Here is a 16,797-nt window from a genome sequence, read left to right on the forward strand (position 1 = left end):
GAGCTGAAGGCAGACGCTCAACTGACTGAGCCACCCAGGTGCCCCTATTTGGATTTTTTTTAATAGTTAAATTCCTGTGCAAAGAAATCTGATAAAAGCTAACTCTAATCCCCTCATTTGCAAGAGTTTAGAATAAAGTTTCAAGGAAATGAACTTCATCTTAGAAAAAAAGGAAATTTCAACCAAGGAAAGTAATCAATAGTCAATGTAATTACAATATGGAATTCTTAATAACCAGCAGTCACGAGATTACATTTCTGTGTTCCAAGAAAGAAGAGGATCCTGAAGGCTCTACCTATCCTTGTGTATTTTTTATGATTTTTTTTTAATTTAAAAGTTGAATCTTTCAGTCTTTGCCTTATTTGCCTAGGCGGTGCTCTATAACGATCGTTCAGTTTTGGAGAATCATCACGCAGCTGCTGCATGGAATCTTTTCATGTCCCGGCCAGAGTACAACTTCTTAGTTAACCTTGACCATGTGGAATTTAAGCATTTTCGTTTCCTTGTCATTGAAGCAATTTTGGCCACTGACCTGAAGAAACACTTTGATTTCGTAGCCAAATTTAATGCCAAGGTAACTAGATTTGTACCAGTCTTCATTTTATGACCATATTGAAAGATGTCATGGAATCAAAGTGTGGAACAAAACTTACTGCTCTCACCTCTAATACGTCAACTGTGAAAATGAAATGCAATAAAATGTTTAACCAGAAGCAGATATATGGCATTGGTCCCAGTCTAGAAATCTGAGAAGTTAAGGTGCTGTCTACCTATATATTATTCTTTGTGCTGCAAAGAAATAAAATTCTCACTGTCATTGGGGTTTTTTTGTTTGATTTAATTTGCTCTCATCTCTGTGGTATACTAACATAAATGGTCTGGAAGGTGAAAAGGTCAAAACCCTGAAACAAAATTTCATACATCAAACATAAATACCCAAATGTTAACTTAAGAAAATTTCTTATCATTTGTAGTTATATTTATTTACTAGTCATTGGTAATATATGCTAATTTTAAATAGCATTTATTTTCAGTTCCATAATTAATAATTACTTTATCACTTAAAATTTTATTTTTCTGATGAACTATTTTACTATTATGCAAGCCAGTAGCATTTTAAATAACTAAGAAGTTCCTCATTTCTTGGTATTCTTTCTCTACATGTTGAGAAGATAATAAATAGTTTGTTGTTTGGTCTGTCCAACTTTTGCTTTCATTGAAGCAAACCACACTTTACCTTTACCCCTCAAACAGGTGAATGATGATGTTGGAATAGATTGGACCAATGAAAATGATCGCCTACTGGTTTGCCAAATGTGTATAAAGTTGGCTGATATCAATGGGCCAGCTAAGTGTAAAGAGCTCCATCTTCAGTGGACAGAGGGTATTGTCAATGAATTTTATGAACAGGTAACTAAACTGTTTATCTTAATTCATACTTGGGCTGCTCATAAATTCACAAAAGCTTGCAAAAGCTATAAAAGTGTGATTAGTCTCTTTTATATTCAACTAACATCAGAAAACTAAAAACTAAAAACTCTAAGATAAAGTTATTTGCCAGTATTGCAGAGGATGGAGGTGGAGGCAGGCAGGAGAAGATGTTGAAATAATGAAATGACCTACTGAGACATTAGCAAGACCATTGACATATTGTGTCTTTTTTTAAAAATGACTTTATTATAATAGAAGCTCATTTACATTTATATGGATGAATGTACATCAGATTAAGTTCATTTACTTTTTTTAATAGTAACAGCATATGAAAAAGCTTTATAAATAGACATTTTATTTGACATGATAATGTGAGAGTAAACACACTACCAAAAAAATCTACCACAAAAACATAAGCATAAGGTGATCTTCCCCACATTACCCTACAGTGGTCAGATTATATGTGAAACTTTGTTTTGTGTACTGTGAACTACTCTCTTAAGAGGATTCTGGAGGTAGTGGAGCATGGGTAAAGGATAGAAATCAGTGGCATCAAAGGACATGATGAAGGTTGCTGGAGGGGTGGTGGGTGGGGGGATGGGATAACTGGGTGATGGGCATTAAGAAGGGCACTTGATGTAATGAGCAGTGGGTGTTATATGCAACTGATAAATTACTAAATTCTACCCCTGAAACTAATAATACAGTATATGTTAACTAAATTGAATTTAAAAAAAAATTTTAAAAAGTGAAGATGATTTCCCTGGGTGGGGTGGGAGGGAATGGAGTTGATATAGTAACTGTCTTCAGATAATAAAGACTGACATACAAATTTAGGATTAAGTGTATCATGTTGGGGAGATTAAAGAAAATAAATTATCACTTAACACGGGATCTGATTTATAAGAAACAGTAGATTTCTTCTGTAGAAGTCTAGAGAAGTCTTTCAGTCTATAGAAGTTATAGGGAGATTGATTCCAAGACAATGTGAGAAAGAAATATGTATTATAAAGGCATCCAGAGATAAAATGAGGCACTTTTTTAAGTAATAAATAGCTATCACTGGACGTACTTGAAGAGGGATTAGAAAGAACTTTTGTGGGTTTTATAGACAGGACTCATACTTAGGATAAAAGGTTTGTACTTCCTAGGAAATAATGTATTGCCTTTTCTAGAAATGAGATTAATTCATAATCAATCTCCAAATATTGAGATACAGAAAAAAATAGGGGCACCTATTTTTGACTCAGTTGTCAACCAACCAACTCAGTGACTCAGTTGGTTAAGTGACTGCCTTCAGCTCAGGTCATGATCCCAGGGTCCTGGGATCCAGTCCATGTTGGGCTCCCTGCTCAGTGGGGAGCCTACTTCTCCCTCTCCCCCTGCCCCTCCTCCCACTTGTTCTCTCTCTCTCTTTCTCTCAAATAAATAAAATCTTAAAAAAATAAAAAATAAAATAAATTTAAAAAAGGAAAATAACTCAGTTGTAATAATTCTACTATATAGACATAACCATTGTTGATATTTCAGTATATTTCCTTCATTAATTTTGCTAGGTGACTACTGGTTTACAGTCTGTTATTTTTTCTCCAGAAAGATTTGAAGTAGTTCAAAATAAAAGCACTTATACAGTAGTACTATTAAACATGTTGACAAATAAGAATATCAGAAATCATATAATCATAGAAGATATAATTTAACCAAAAGCTGGGATAAGGTAGCACCTTTAATTGAGCAATAAATTATTCTAAGCTCTACTGGCAGCCAAGGCAAAAGGAAGAAAACATGATAGATTATGTATTTGTTTCATAATTATTCCCAGGATTGCATTTTGAAGTACATTTATACTCTAATAGAACAAGGACTGACATAATAAGAAATACTATCTATTAGACCATTTCTTCTATTGCCCTTTGATCAAAGCCAAAAACTCAAGATCACCAAAGTGATAAATGGCAACAAAGCATTTTGACAGGGATCTTAGCAATTTGGGTAGAATCTTTTAGCAGTCAAGTAAAAGAGGGAATTCACACATGAATATCTGGGTTCTTACATAATTGCAGATTTTAGGTGCCAAGTGAATGTTAACTTTACTAGTATTTTTAACTTTCCATGTCATTTATTTTTCTGGTCGACTCTTCATGCTAAATTCCTATTTCTAGGGTGATGAAGAGGCCAGCCTTGGGTTACCAATAAGCCCCTTCATGGACCGTTCTGCTCCTCAGTTGGCCAATCTTCAGGAATCCTTCATCTCTCACATTGTGGGTCCTCTGTGCAACTCCTATGATTCAGCAGGACTAATGCCAGGGAAATGGGTGGAAGGTAGTGATGAGTCAGGAGATACTGATGACCCAGAAGAAGAAGAGGAGGAGGAAGCACCAAATGAAGAGGAAACCTGTGAAAATAATGAATCTCCAAGTAAGTTTTATAAAACCTATTTCTAGTGTGTTTTTCCTAAGATTTTTTTTTAACATAGGTCAGATAAATTTTATGCTTCTCATGAATTACATAGTTCGTGTCCAGATATCTTCATCTGATTGTGTATAACCTCCCTTCCCTAGTATCATAACCCTAGAAGTTAGAGATAATGGAATCTATTATAATACCACATTCATACAAAGATACAGCCCCTGTTATGAAGTAAAGAGAAATTAAGCAGCTGAAACCTGTTCTTCAGGGTATCTTAATGATTTAGAGATGAAAGGAATTTCAGATACCATATAGAGCAACCATAGACTTTCGTTGGCTTAGTTGAAGGAAGGCCATGTGAAGTGGTAAGAGGTAGTTATCACTCATTCATGTAACAAATATTTATTAAGCATCTGCTTTGTGCCAGGCATTCTTCCAAGTACTGAAGATAGAGCCATGAACAAATCAGACAAAATATAAATAAATCCTTGCCTGTTTGGACTTTTTTTCCAGTAGATACTAAGCAAGACAAATCAGTAGGTCTCTAACATGTGAGGTGCTGATAAATGCTAGAGTTAAAAAAAAAAGGAAGAAGGGTATGAAATATTGCAGAGAAAGCTTAAAATTTTAGACAAGGTAGCCACAAATGGTCTAAATAAAAAAGATTAAAAAAAAAAAAAAGGACTGAAAGAAGTGGGGGAATGATCCATGGAAGTATAGATGGAAAAAGCGTGCCAAGGAGAGAGAAAAGCAAACCATATAAATGTCCAGAGGTGGGTGTTGGCTGGGTGTTCAAGAAGCAAGGGGAGGGCTGGAGTGGCCGAGACGGAGGAAAGGGGGTGATGAAGCAGCAGGAGAGAGATGGTGGGGAGCCAGATGATATAGGGTTTGAAGGTGGGGCTCTGAGTAAGGTGGGAAGCCATCAGTGATTTTGCGCAGAAGAGTTAGCTGATTGAGCTTATATTTTAAATAGGTTGCCTCAGCTGCTGTACTGAGAATACTCTTGAGTTTGGGGTAGAGTGAGGGTAATAAGTTAAGGGGCTGTTCAAATTATCCAAGTGAGAAAGGACTATGGCTTTGAACCAGACAGAGTAGTCACATTAAAGACGATGAAAAGTGTTTCCATCTGGTCATTGATTTGGAGCACATCATGTAGCCAAACTAACCCATTTGAATTTACCTGACTATAAAAAGAGATTATTTTTCTTCTCGTCTTGAAATATTCTCTGCTATTTCTCCTGTCACAGGGAGGAGACCCAAACAGCGTAATTAGTAAAACCCATAACCCTTACAGTGCTATTGCACAAATACTATTCTTGTGTTCACGAAAACATAGTGTGTGGTTTAATCTGCCTTCAGAAAGAAAGTACAGTCATAATTGTTTTCAAAGCGCCTACCCGAAATATTACCAGAGAGAGACATTCTGATCATCTGTTCCTATTTTTTAGCATAGTCAGGAAAATTCATGACTCATTTCATCTCAGCCATCCAGTAAATACAGTCTAACGTGGGTATTGACCTATTTTGCCCTCATATAAGTACTCTGTTGTAAGCTTACAAAACAGAGAAGGGAGATCTTTATTAAGTATAAACTGATGAGGGTTTTGCAAATTTGATTCTAGGTCAAATTTTTGCCTAAGTTTTGTCCTATATATTAACTTGGGTACAGAAGGAGGGGAAAGTCAAAAGTTGTTTTCCTTCAATATTCTATTATCAAAATAACTATTTTATATCTCTGGTGCTTATAAAAAGATTTCCATTAGCAATTTGGGGCTAATCCTGAGATTCAGAGATTGGAGCCAAGACTGGGATTCATGGCTTATTTTTTCACTTGTTCATTTAATAAATACGTATTGGTTTTCTTCTTTTCTTTTTCTTTTCTTTTCTTTTCTCTTTTCTTTTCTTTTCTTTCTTTCTTTCTTTCTTTCTTTCTTTCTTTCTTTCTTTCTTTCTTTCTCTCTCTCTCTCTCTCTCTCTCTCTCTCTCTCTCTCTCTCTCTCTCTCTCTCTCCCCCCCTCCCCCTCCCTCCCTCCCTCTCTCCCTCTCTCTCTCTCTCTCTCTCTCTTTCATTTTCATTTCAAAGAGCCAGTAGTTTGCTGTCTAAGGACAGGACAGTTGTTGTTGTTTCCACTGAGTGACATTGGAAAGTGTTGTAGGCTTAGCCTCTTGGAAAAGCTTTGTTCCCATGGGCCCTCACTGATTGCTATTTGAACTCAAACACATTGAAAAAACACACACATAATACAGGCATCAAGAATCCAAGAACACAGGGCAGGAGATTTAACGGGCTCAACTTGTCAACGTTGACTTTAGCAGCAAACGCAACAACCAGATATTCAATTACTTTTCTTTCTGTAGGGTTAAGTTGCCATACTGACTTCCAGATTCAGATACGTTGCTCTCCAAACCTAGCTCTCCAAACTCTACTGCTGTAGAATCCTAGTAATTTTAATTTCATAATCATATTGACTGAGATGTTTAACCTGATTTAGCCTCAAACTTAGATTTCAGAAAAAATTTAGATTAAACATGCACTGATAATTTCAGCAATTTGTGAAACTTGGAGATCTCCCAGGAAACACAGAATTAAATGTTTCAATATGGTATCCTACGGAAAGAAGGCTTTTTCCCAACCTCATAATTAAATCTGAAAGATTCCTACAGCGAACTAAGAGGTTTCTAATGAAGTACTAAGCTGCATTTAGAATTTGAGCAATGAAAGGCTCTTTGTTCTCATTTCAAAAGGTTCCAGTGCTGAACAATTTGGCTCTCAATACAGGCATGTTTTAGACCACCTGCAGACTCTAATCTACGCAAATTTATTTGGTACAAACTTTCTTCTACGTCACCTTATTCAGTTTAATTCCAGAGAGGTTTATTGCTAACGTTTAACAGCATTAATAAGAGAACAGCTGTTCTCATGGGGGCTGCCCTGAAAGGAAAAAGAGAAAAATTGAGCTTTTGTTACCTCTTCCCTACGAATACACTGCCATGAATGTGTATAACATTCAGATGGAGTAATCACCTTGAGCAGTAGCGTTTCTCCTGTCACCATGATTCAAATCTATCCTTTAGCCAGTGCTCATGTGTAACTCTCTTGATTCAAAGTATAGGTTAAAAAGTATATTAACATTTAAAAATTTCTCAACAGAAACTGATTTGTACTAACTACAATAAAAACAAAGTAGAAATAGGCAAGTAGATGGCTTTGGTAGAAGAGTAATTTTATAAATGTGCTTTTAAAAATCTAATGTAGGGGCATCTGGGTGGCTCAGTTGGTTGAGCATCTGACTCTTGATTTTAGCACAGGTAAAGATCTCAGGGGGTCATGGGATCAAGTCCTGATTCTCTCTCTCCCTCTGCCCCTCCTTCCCTCTCTCTAATAAAAAAAAATCTAATATAGTAGTAATACATCTTATTGATTTTTATAGAAATAATTCAGATTTCTTTAAATTTATTGTGTGTGTGTGTATCCTTATCAAGAAACTTTCAAATAAAGAAATTGATGTCAGGCTCCAGGACCCCATCACCTTTTGTCTGTATACGTGCCTCTCACTCTGCCTGGGATGCTGCCCACACCTTCTTCACCCAGTGTGTTTAATTCTCAAAACTTACATCTCACCTCAGGTGTCCTATCCCTTGAAAAGAATCTTACCTATTCCCTTGCAGATCGAGTCGTGTGTGTTGCCATGGTTTGATGTGTCAGAAAGAAATTGCACTGCACACTTATTAAAAATGTCAAGAAAGACTTTATTCAAGATTACTGCAATCAGGAAGAGATACTAAACTCAACTCTATTGAAACTAAGGCAGGAGAATTTTTAAGCACTAACATGAGCTATTGAAAAAGTACTATAGGACCTTAGAGGGAAGTTGATCCATGTGATTGAGCCATCTGTGTTTGCTAATTGGTAGTTGTTGAAGTTGGGCACTTACCCTCCCATGGAGACTGGAAGTTAGGGACCCTGTTTTTCTCAGTGATTTAATTTCAAAAGAATCACACCCAGGTACTTGAGAAAGATGCTCCTGGGTTATAAAACTGGCTAGAAGCTGGGAGAAGATTTATCTGTATTACAAAGGAGCAGAGAAGGTATTTGCACTTTCAACTCTTATAAAGTAAATGCTATAAGGAAAGGGAAGTCAGAGAACTATAATCTGGAAGAAACCAGTCTAAAGTTAGTCAAGCTAAGGGGAACATTAATTCCATCTTGATCATATGCGTACATTGTCATAAAACACAAATACATCATGTGTATTTCATTTTTTGTCTTCTTTGCTCTCTTCCCTATAAACTGCAAGCTCCCTTAAGGCAAGCTCTTGGACTAATCAATCTTTGTGTCTGTAGCATCCAGAAAATTGCTTGTCAGTTAATAGGTGGTCAATATAAGTTTGATTGATGGGTTTATCTCATAAGTAAAATAATGAATACAGTAAATTGTTTTTTAAATTTTTGCTTATGATTCTGCCTGTATCCATTCCCTCTGGCATTTATTCAACTTAATGATTTTGTTATGTGTCTGTATGGTTCAAAAATAATTCAGGATAATTTAATTTAATGTCCTTTTATTTGATCTGTATTTTTAAATTGATCTTATCCTGTAAAATGCAAGAAATTTTTGTGGTATATTATAATAAAACTGTTGAAGGAATCACTAGTACTTCCATAAAAATTTTGGTGGATGGCTTCTAAGAGATCTAGTTCCTTTGGCACACCTTATAAATAGATTTTTTTTTCTTATTGTTACTATTTTTTCTTCTTTTTTTTCTTCCTCCCCCTCCCCCAGATTATACATTGTGAATCATTGCTACTTCATTAAGTAAACCCAAATATCCCTGCTGACCATATTGGTAACTTGTACTATTAACTCTTAACATAGTCTCAATTAGATCAGAATATCCTGTGGACCACTTTTTCATATCATTGTCATTTTTATGACATATCAACACTTCACCATTTACTTGCAACTGTGGAGCAGAAACTAGGGATAACATAATTCATCTAGTAAACTCTTACTGAATACTTACTGAAGTCTGGAGTTTTGTGAATATACATACAAAAGGAGGAACAGGTTTCTGTCCATAGGGAAGTTTACAGTCTAAGAGGGGATCTTAGCCTACTTTCTAAATTCTTGGCCTAAGTCTAAAATGGTCACTCAGATAAAGGTATTAAGGGTTATATTCTGGCTGTGAACAGACCCTTTTCTAAGCTCAAAGATGAGCTGCCTACTTTACCCCTGCCCTTGAAGGTCTCCCAGATATTTCATTTTCAGCATCCCCCTCAAATCCCCTCATCTAACATCGCCTTTCTCAGTACATCTTAATACCAGCTACTCAACAGCTCAGGCCAGACAGCTCAGGGTTTTTGTTTTGTTTTGTTTTTTATTAGTTTCAGAGGTAGAATTTAGTGATTCATTAGTTGCATATAACACAAAGTGCTCATTACATCAAGTGCCCTCCTTAATGCCCATCACCCAGTTACCCCATCCCCCCACCCATCTGCCGTCCAGCAACCCTCAGTTTGTTTCCTAGAGTCCAGCGTCTCTTATGGTTTGCCTCTGTCTCAATTTTCATCTTATTTTTCCCCTCCTTCCACTATGTGCATCTGTTTTGTTTCTTAAATTCCACACATGAGTGAAATCATATGGTATTTGTCTTTTTCTGACTGACTTATTTTGCTTAGTGTAATACCCTCTAGTTCCATCCACCTCATTGCAAATGGCAGGATTTCACTCCTTTTGATGGCTGAGTAATATTCCATTGTACATATACACCACATCTTTATCCATTCATTTGTCGATGGACATTTGGGCTCTTTCCATATTTTGGCAGTTGTTGGGCATTGCTGCTATAAACTTTGGGGTGCATGTGCCCCTACAAATCACTATGTTTGTATCCTTTTTTGTAAATACTTAGTAGTGCACTTGCTGGGCCATAGGGTAACTCTCTTTTTAACTTGATTCCTCCCTCTTCTTTTTTCCCTACATCTAATCAGTTGCCAAAGTCCTGTTGATTAAACTTCACAAATTATCTCACATTTATCAAATTCTCTTCATTTCCATTACCTTCACCCCGTCCCAAGCCACCATCATCATGCCATATCCTCTCAACTGAGTCCTTTTTCTCTCTTCCTGCCACCTTTAAAAGATTCTGTAAGACTCAGTGTGATTGCATCTGCTTTTTCACTGTCTCCCCACTAGAGTAAAAACTCCATGCTGGCAAGCATTATGTCTATCAGTGAATGACCAGAACCTTGGTATGTATTAGGTGCTTAATAAATAGATAAGGAAGTGGAAGACTAAATAGTGAATTATGGTATCAATTCAAATTCTTTAACATATCTTCTGTTTCTTCTGTTGAAATTGATTTTATTACACTTCCTCAACCAAGAGATGCAATTCTGTGAGAATTGGCTTCAGTACTTCTGTGTTGAAAACATGAACTGTTTGGGTCACCAAGACAATGTAATTTATCTATTACAAGCATATTTGCTGAGCCTCGTTCTGTATAAGGTGTATATAGGTCTTTACAAGGCTCCCTAAAAGAAGCTGAGTCTAATAGAGGGGCTAATGCCTAGAATATATGAGAACAAGATAAGTGCCCTAAAGGATGCATATTACTGAGGAAAATGTTTTTGTTACAAGTGAGAAGACTCCAATCAAGTGAGCGTATACAAAATGGAAATGATTGGTTCAGGTAAACCTAATGTTGTCTAGTATCCATGCTTACTTGCACCTGCCCCTGTCTCAGAGACCCCCGCCTGACAGCCTGATCTTCAACCTTGCTTTCTTCATGAGACTGGAACTATAGCCAGCTCTATGTTCCCTTCATTCCAGATAAACAAGCAGAGGAGAAAAGATCCCCAGTCCCCATTCCCTTACTCATTCTCATTCTGTGCCATTGGGAAAAATCCCAGGGAAGGACTCTAACTGACCTGATTTGGGTCATATATATATACCCTTTGACCAGTCACTGCGACACAGCTGTGTTGTCAGAAGGGTGGGGGGAGTAGAGTTTGACAACCTTTTCTAGAACTACATAATTAAAAAGGGGATGAGAGTTTCCACTCAAAGATTTTGGCTATACGGTGATCAGAAAAAGAGGTAATGATAATAAGAAAGGAAAAAAAAATGAAAGCAATCTGTACTTTGAGAAGTATATATGGAATGAAATCAGAGTTTAGAGGAGAGGGAGAGATTGTTTCTTAGAGGAGGAATTCAGTGAAATCGGATTGGGTCTTAAAATAATAAGTGGGCGTGAACTTTCAGTGACTGAGAAGAGCATTTGAGAAAGAGGGCAGTACCAGCTTGAAAGCAGAAGAGTTCACAGTATGTACAGGAGAGAGAACAGTGAAGTAGAGACAGAAGCCAGGCTGTAGAAGAAGGAAGACTGCAAACGTGGGTTCGTGCCACTTGTGGGAGAACTTTGAGAGGAGTTTGACGTTAATTTTTTAGTCCGTGTGAAGCAGAATAACACTGAAACCAACTTTAAAGAAATCAGTCTTGTAGACTTGTGCGAGTTGAATTAGTTGACAAAGTGAAGAAAGACGTAACAAGAGGTTCTTCCAGTGGTCTAGGGGAACAGTCTTGAGGATCTGAATGTATTGAGAATGATACCAAGAAGCAAGCAAAACCTTGTATTGGGCATTACTGAATATTAAATCCTGTTCACGGTATGTCTTCGTGATTTATGACTGATTGTTGCGGTCTTCCTCTTATTTCCCCACTCTCGCAAACAACGTCATTGTGATAAACAAATCCAGTGACATACGTATCCATTTGGTACTTAGCTCCTATTAATAATGTAAAAAGAAATAACTGAGCACACAAATAAGTGATTTGGTGTTTTCTCAGGAAAGAAAACTTTCAAAAGGAGGAAAATCTACTGCCAAATAACTCAGCACCTCCTGCAGAACCACAAGATGTGGAAGAAAGTCATTGAAGAGGAACAGCGGTTGGCGGGCCTAGAGAATCCGTCCCTGGACTCGTCCCCCCAGCAGCATTCCTCAGATCAGATCCAGGCCATCAGGGAAGAGGAGGAAGAGAAAGGGAAGCCCAGAGGAGAGGAGATCCCGACCGCCGAGCAAAACCAGTGACAGCTGGATACAATGAGCTGTGTTTCCAAACAGAGTGACTTGTCACAGACTCTTTTCAAGCCAGCACAACACTTAGACACAACACTGTAGAAATACGAGAAGATGGGCAAACAGCTATTGCATTTTGGGATTCTTCGCATTTTATGTGTTTATTTTTACAGTGAGGTACATTGTTAAAAACTCTTGCTCAGAGAAGCTTTCACATTTGCAACACCAGCTTCTAAGGATTTTCTAAAGGAAGAAATATATATGTGTGTGTATATAAGCTCGCACGTAGATAACATGTAAAACATATTCACACACATACACGCACATGAACACTGAAAGCCAGGCTTACTGGCTCCACAATTTAGTAACATTCATATTAAGATATATAGTGGTCACTGTGATATAATAAGTTATAAAGGAAAAAATAAAGGAAAACAAATCACAAAGGCAGTGGTGCGGCTTAGCAGGGAAACAGTGCAGTGAATGTAGGTTACCAACTAAGGAGCTTTTGCTCTTAGTCCTGACGGCTGAAAGTTCCAGAGCATTATTTGAATTCTTATACATCCTGCCAACATTGTGTGTGTGTGTGAGAATGTGTGTGTATGAGAGAGAGGAGTGAAAGGGTGCTTGTGTGTATGTATGTGTATGCAAAGAGAGATTTTTATGGTTTTAGTAGTTCATAGAATAGCTGCAGCGTATGACGCAGCACATCTGAACAAACAGAAGGCAGTTCATCCTGCAGTGTCTTAGAGACGCCGCCGTCCCAAACGCCTGCCTCCATGCGGTTTCAGTACAGATCCCTCCGCAGAGGGTGGGTATTCACAAGCTGGTGAGAGGGCCACGTGACTGGTACTACTGCTCATGCACCACTTGGAGGCGCTCTATCGCCAGCCTTAAACCTGGAAGACAGGCATTTTCCAATCTACTTGCCTAATGAATGTATAGGAGCTGTTTGTGAGTATGTTACTCACCGAAGATCAAATCACCTTTTTAAGGGGATGAAATTCTTTATACATAAACACCTAAGAAGGAGCTGGAGGCAGATCTTTTAATTAGGTTAGAATTCTCAAACGTTGCCAGAGAAGACCTGGGGAATTGCTCTAACAGTGATCCCCCGTGTCTTAGTTTGCTGCAACATGTGTGGTAGAAAAAGAAGAAAGAAAAAAGGCAAAAAGAAACCCACTGTGGGAGGATATATAGTGAGAGATGAGGGGGGAAAATTTCAACCCGGCGTTTGGTGTTTGTTGACATAGTGAAAGACCGATTCTTGGCAACTATTGAAGATTGGCTTTGGGTGGCGAGGTTCCCATTGATGGCCCTGTTGTGGTGGTCCATGTGCTGTGGGATGGGGTGGCTTCTATCTGCAGTCTGGCCCGTTGTCTGTTCCTTTTGGCAGGGAAGATTATTAGAGGGATTTGGGGGGGACTGGGCCTATTATTGAAAGTCTTTTTTTTTTTATTTTGTTTATCTACACTTGTTTATGCTGTGAGCCAAACCTCTATTTAAAAAGTTGATACTCACTTTCAATATTTTATTTCATATTATTATATTTGTCATGAATAGTTATCTCGATGTAAATATAAGATTTTTTTGTTTCTGTAGATAGTAATCTCTTTTTTAAAAAAAAGGAAAAGGGAAACATTTTTATAAAGTTATATTTTAATCACCATTTTTATACATTGTATCTATCTCCAAGCCCAGTAAGAGAGTGATGATTCATTTGCACGGAGGTCTATGGACAGCCACTTATCTACCTATCCTAATTTAAATGATAATCTGATACAGTTATTTTATGCCAATTAAGTGAGGATGCCACAAAGGTTTTTTCACTAGGAACTTTTACTAACTTTTGTGTAACTTTGGGGTCCATGTCTCCCAAAGAGAAAGACTTTCTTAACCAATACCGAATTTTTATGATTGGTGTCCATTTCTTGCCAACACTTTTTGGTCATAATTCCTCCTTCAATACTATGTACGTAACTGCTCATCAATGAAACGATCTTAGCTTCTAAGGAGACCTTGATGGTGATTTCTAATTTTTATTTCCTCTGACGTCATAGAAAAGAGTGTTTACATTTTAAAGATGCCTTTGTTTCTCATAAATGAATATTCTTCCCTCCCAAAACAATGATTGTACATTAACCCATGGCGTTTTCCACACAAGGCAAAGATAATATCAAAAACAAACATTTTCAAAGCAAATTTCCCATTAAATAAGAAAAAATGAAAAGGCTCAAGTAAATGCAGGCTCTACTTAAATAATGAGAATAATTTCATATTTTTTGACTTAACACTAGGTCTTCATTATTCAGTATGTACTGAGTTGTTTTCCATTTTCTTAGTGTTGTCTGTGTGTCTCATGTTTGCAAAAATTACTGTGAGTCAGATACATTTATTTCCCCAGTGACTTTAACTGTTCTCCAGCCCTTGCAAATAAGAGAGGAGGGGAAAAAAAAATTGTGCTCACATACCTCTTGCATTTAATTCCTTAACAAAGCGAATCTTTTCCCTTTCTCCCAATGCCATACATATCTAAAACACTTGCTAAGTCGAGGAAAAAATATGGTTGTGGAGCAAGTGGAATGACAGCTGTACAGTTGAGAGTCTAGAAGCATACGCTGGAAAGCCCCAAATAGGGGCCAGCCTGACTGCCAGAGTAGAGGTCTTAGCAAACTACCTGGTTTCATTTATTTTGTTTTAAAATACATGAAGTAATGGTGGCCAAAGCACTTAGAACCTCTTCTTTCCAGAATTGTGTTCATCAGTCCAGGCAGATTGACCATTTTTTCTTCAAAAATAAATTCCCAGTCTATTAAAACTAAAAGTCCATTGAAATAAAGGAATGGAGATCAAGTATGAGACTTTCATACACATTCATTACATCCCAAAGGATGCCTAGGGACATAAAGAGATGTTTTCCGCTGATGATATTCACCCTCGCCTAGGTGAGAGCAATATTACCGTGTTCACTTCCAACTCTGGAGCATACTCCCTGTGGTGCCAGTGTATTTGTTGCCATTTACTACATTTTTATATGAGCCTATGTATAGGTGCCATTAGATAAACTCAGGTCTTTCAAATGAAGGAATTTCTAGCCCATTTAGGAAAAGGGATAATTGTATAGATAGCCATAAAACCAATGGTAGGAAAATTTGGAACTGGTGACCTTGATGCTAGGGGTTGCTTTCTGTTAAGGAAAAGACCAGGTATCCTGTGAGCATCATTGGTGTTATTTCCAGCGTGCTCATAGAATGTTTTATCAGTTATCCGTCTAAGCCAACCTTTAGGATATTGTTTCCTTGGTGAAAACACCACTTTAGTTTTTTTCTAAATGATAAAATTGTATTTTTTGTCATTTATATAAGACTTAGTTTTGCTCTCAGTAGAAGATGAAGACAGTAGCTCTGGATAGATCTCTGTTGGTCTTCATCTGACAAGTGAAGGGATGTCCTCATATTTAAGGAAATACTCATTTTCTAAAAGAATACCCAATTCTGTCTGTTCCCTTTTGATGGAATTCCAGAACAAACCCTAACCATTGCAATCCCAGTAAAACTAAAGAAAAGGGATTGTAGGACATGCAGACTGTTCATATTACCTGTATGTATTGTGATTTCCTCATGTCCCCTGCCTCTCTTGATTTACGATTTCCCGACGTCCCCTGTCACGTGCCCAGAGAACTTTCTTTGAGGGTAAAAGCTGTGCAAAACGCATGAGACTCAGGCCTATTCTTTGTTTAAATGGTGGAAAAATATAAATTATTTTCTAAGTAATAAAGATATGAAAATTATCATCGTAAATAAAGTCTAAAGTTTGAAATGACTGTTTTACAAAAGTGAGCGATTTGTGTGATGAACAACTCCTGAGTAATGAGAAGTGAATAATCAAAAACTCATTTCTATCCTACTTTGGCAGGTATTTTTTGGTGCTTCTCTGTCACTATGGGGATCTCCACTCCTTGCCTTTTAAAATATTTCTAAAACAAGAATGAAAACCACAGTAAGGATCTTACTGTCCTCTCTTCCATCCTAATGCTGAGTCCCCACTTGATGCCTTTCCTAGCTTATAGGCCACTTTGGAAATAAACTGTCTTTTCAAACTGGCAGAAGGCTCTAGTAAAACAGAGTTTTGTAAACTTTCGTAGTCTGGGGTAAATCAAGATTCTCCTTATTCTAGAGATTATCAGCTCCTGCACGTGGAAAGAAAATATCAATAAAATTTCAAATGCTAATAGCTCAACTCCAGACCACTGAGAGCTAGAATATCAATATAGTTTGAATCCAAACTGAGTTTCCTTTGTTCACCTTTTCTCCTAACAAGCAACAAAATACCTTATGATCATTGTTCTAGGTCATTCATTTCTCTCATGATTTTTCCATGAAAGAAAACCGAATTTGCCGATATTGTCAGTCTGTGTTTCTAATCTGTTCAACAGAATTCCACTTTAAGATTAGGAAACCAAGTAGCCATTTTAGGTGAGGAGCATTCCAAAATTAAATTACTCGTAGAACTTCTAATCAGAGCAAATTATGCAAGTTTTAGGTCCTATATTCATATCAGGTTGTTCCTCTAGAAAATATTCAAATTCTTATAGCAAGTTTGCAGTAAATTAACTAGACTATAAGCACTGAGTTAATGAAACCGCAAACAGAGCATTGAATAACTTGAGGTTTTGCATGGTATTTACTATGTTTAGCACTGATGATCCATGGTCGGAGAACAAGAACAGGGTTTTCAGTCTCCGTGATGCACCATGGATGGTAGGGCATTTGTGTATCACCACACATTTCATTTGTTAAAATGATGCTGCTTTTCCCTTACCTAATGGTGCTTTTACCTCACCTGAAGTGTTCTTTATGTTCATACCATGAAATCATT

The 16,797-nt window shown here is 37.2% G+C and overlaps 1 protein-coding gene across 3 annotated transcripts in view; it reads left to right on the forward strand.

The window, feature by feature from the left end:
* The window catches only part of PDE3A (phosphodiesterase 3A), a 313,076-nt gene extending 297,417 nt beyond the window's left edge, over positions 1-15,659 (forward strand). For all 3 annotated transcript variants that reach the window (XM_028093257.2, XM_028093258.2, XM_088025933.1), the window contains 4 exons: positions 371-574; positions 1,255-1,410; positions 3,594-3,849; positions 11,690-15,659. In XM_028093257.2, the coding sequence (XP_027949058.1) occupies positions 371-574; positions 1,255-1,410; positions 3,594-3,849; positions 11,690-11,931 (858 nt within the window). In that variant the 3' untranslated portion in view covers positions 11,932-15,659. The remainder of the gene's footprint in view (positions 1-370; positions 575-1,254; positions 1,411-3,593; positions 3,850-11,689) is intronic.
* The last annotated feature ends 1,138 nt before the right edge of the window (positions 15,660-16,797 follow it).

Source organism: Eumetopias jubatus, unplaced genomic scaffold, assembly GCF_037043125.1.
Source record: "Eumetopias jubatus isolate StellerSeaLion01/CBP00866 unplaced genomic scaffold, mEumJub1_p1.0 scaffold_8, whole genome shotgun sequence".
Taxonomy (NCBI): Eukaryota; Metazoa; Chordata; class Mammalia; order Carnivora; family Otariidae; genus Eumetopias; species Eumetopias jubatus.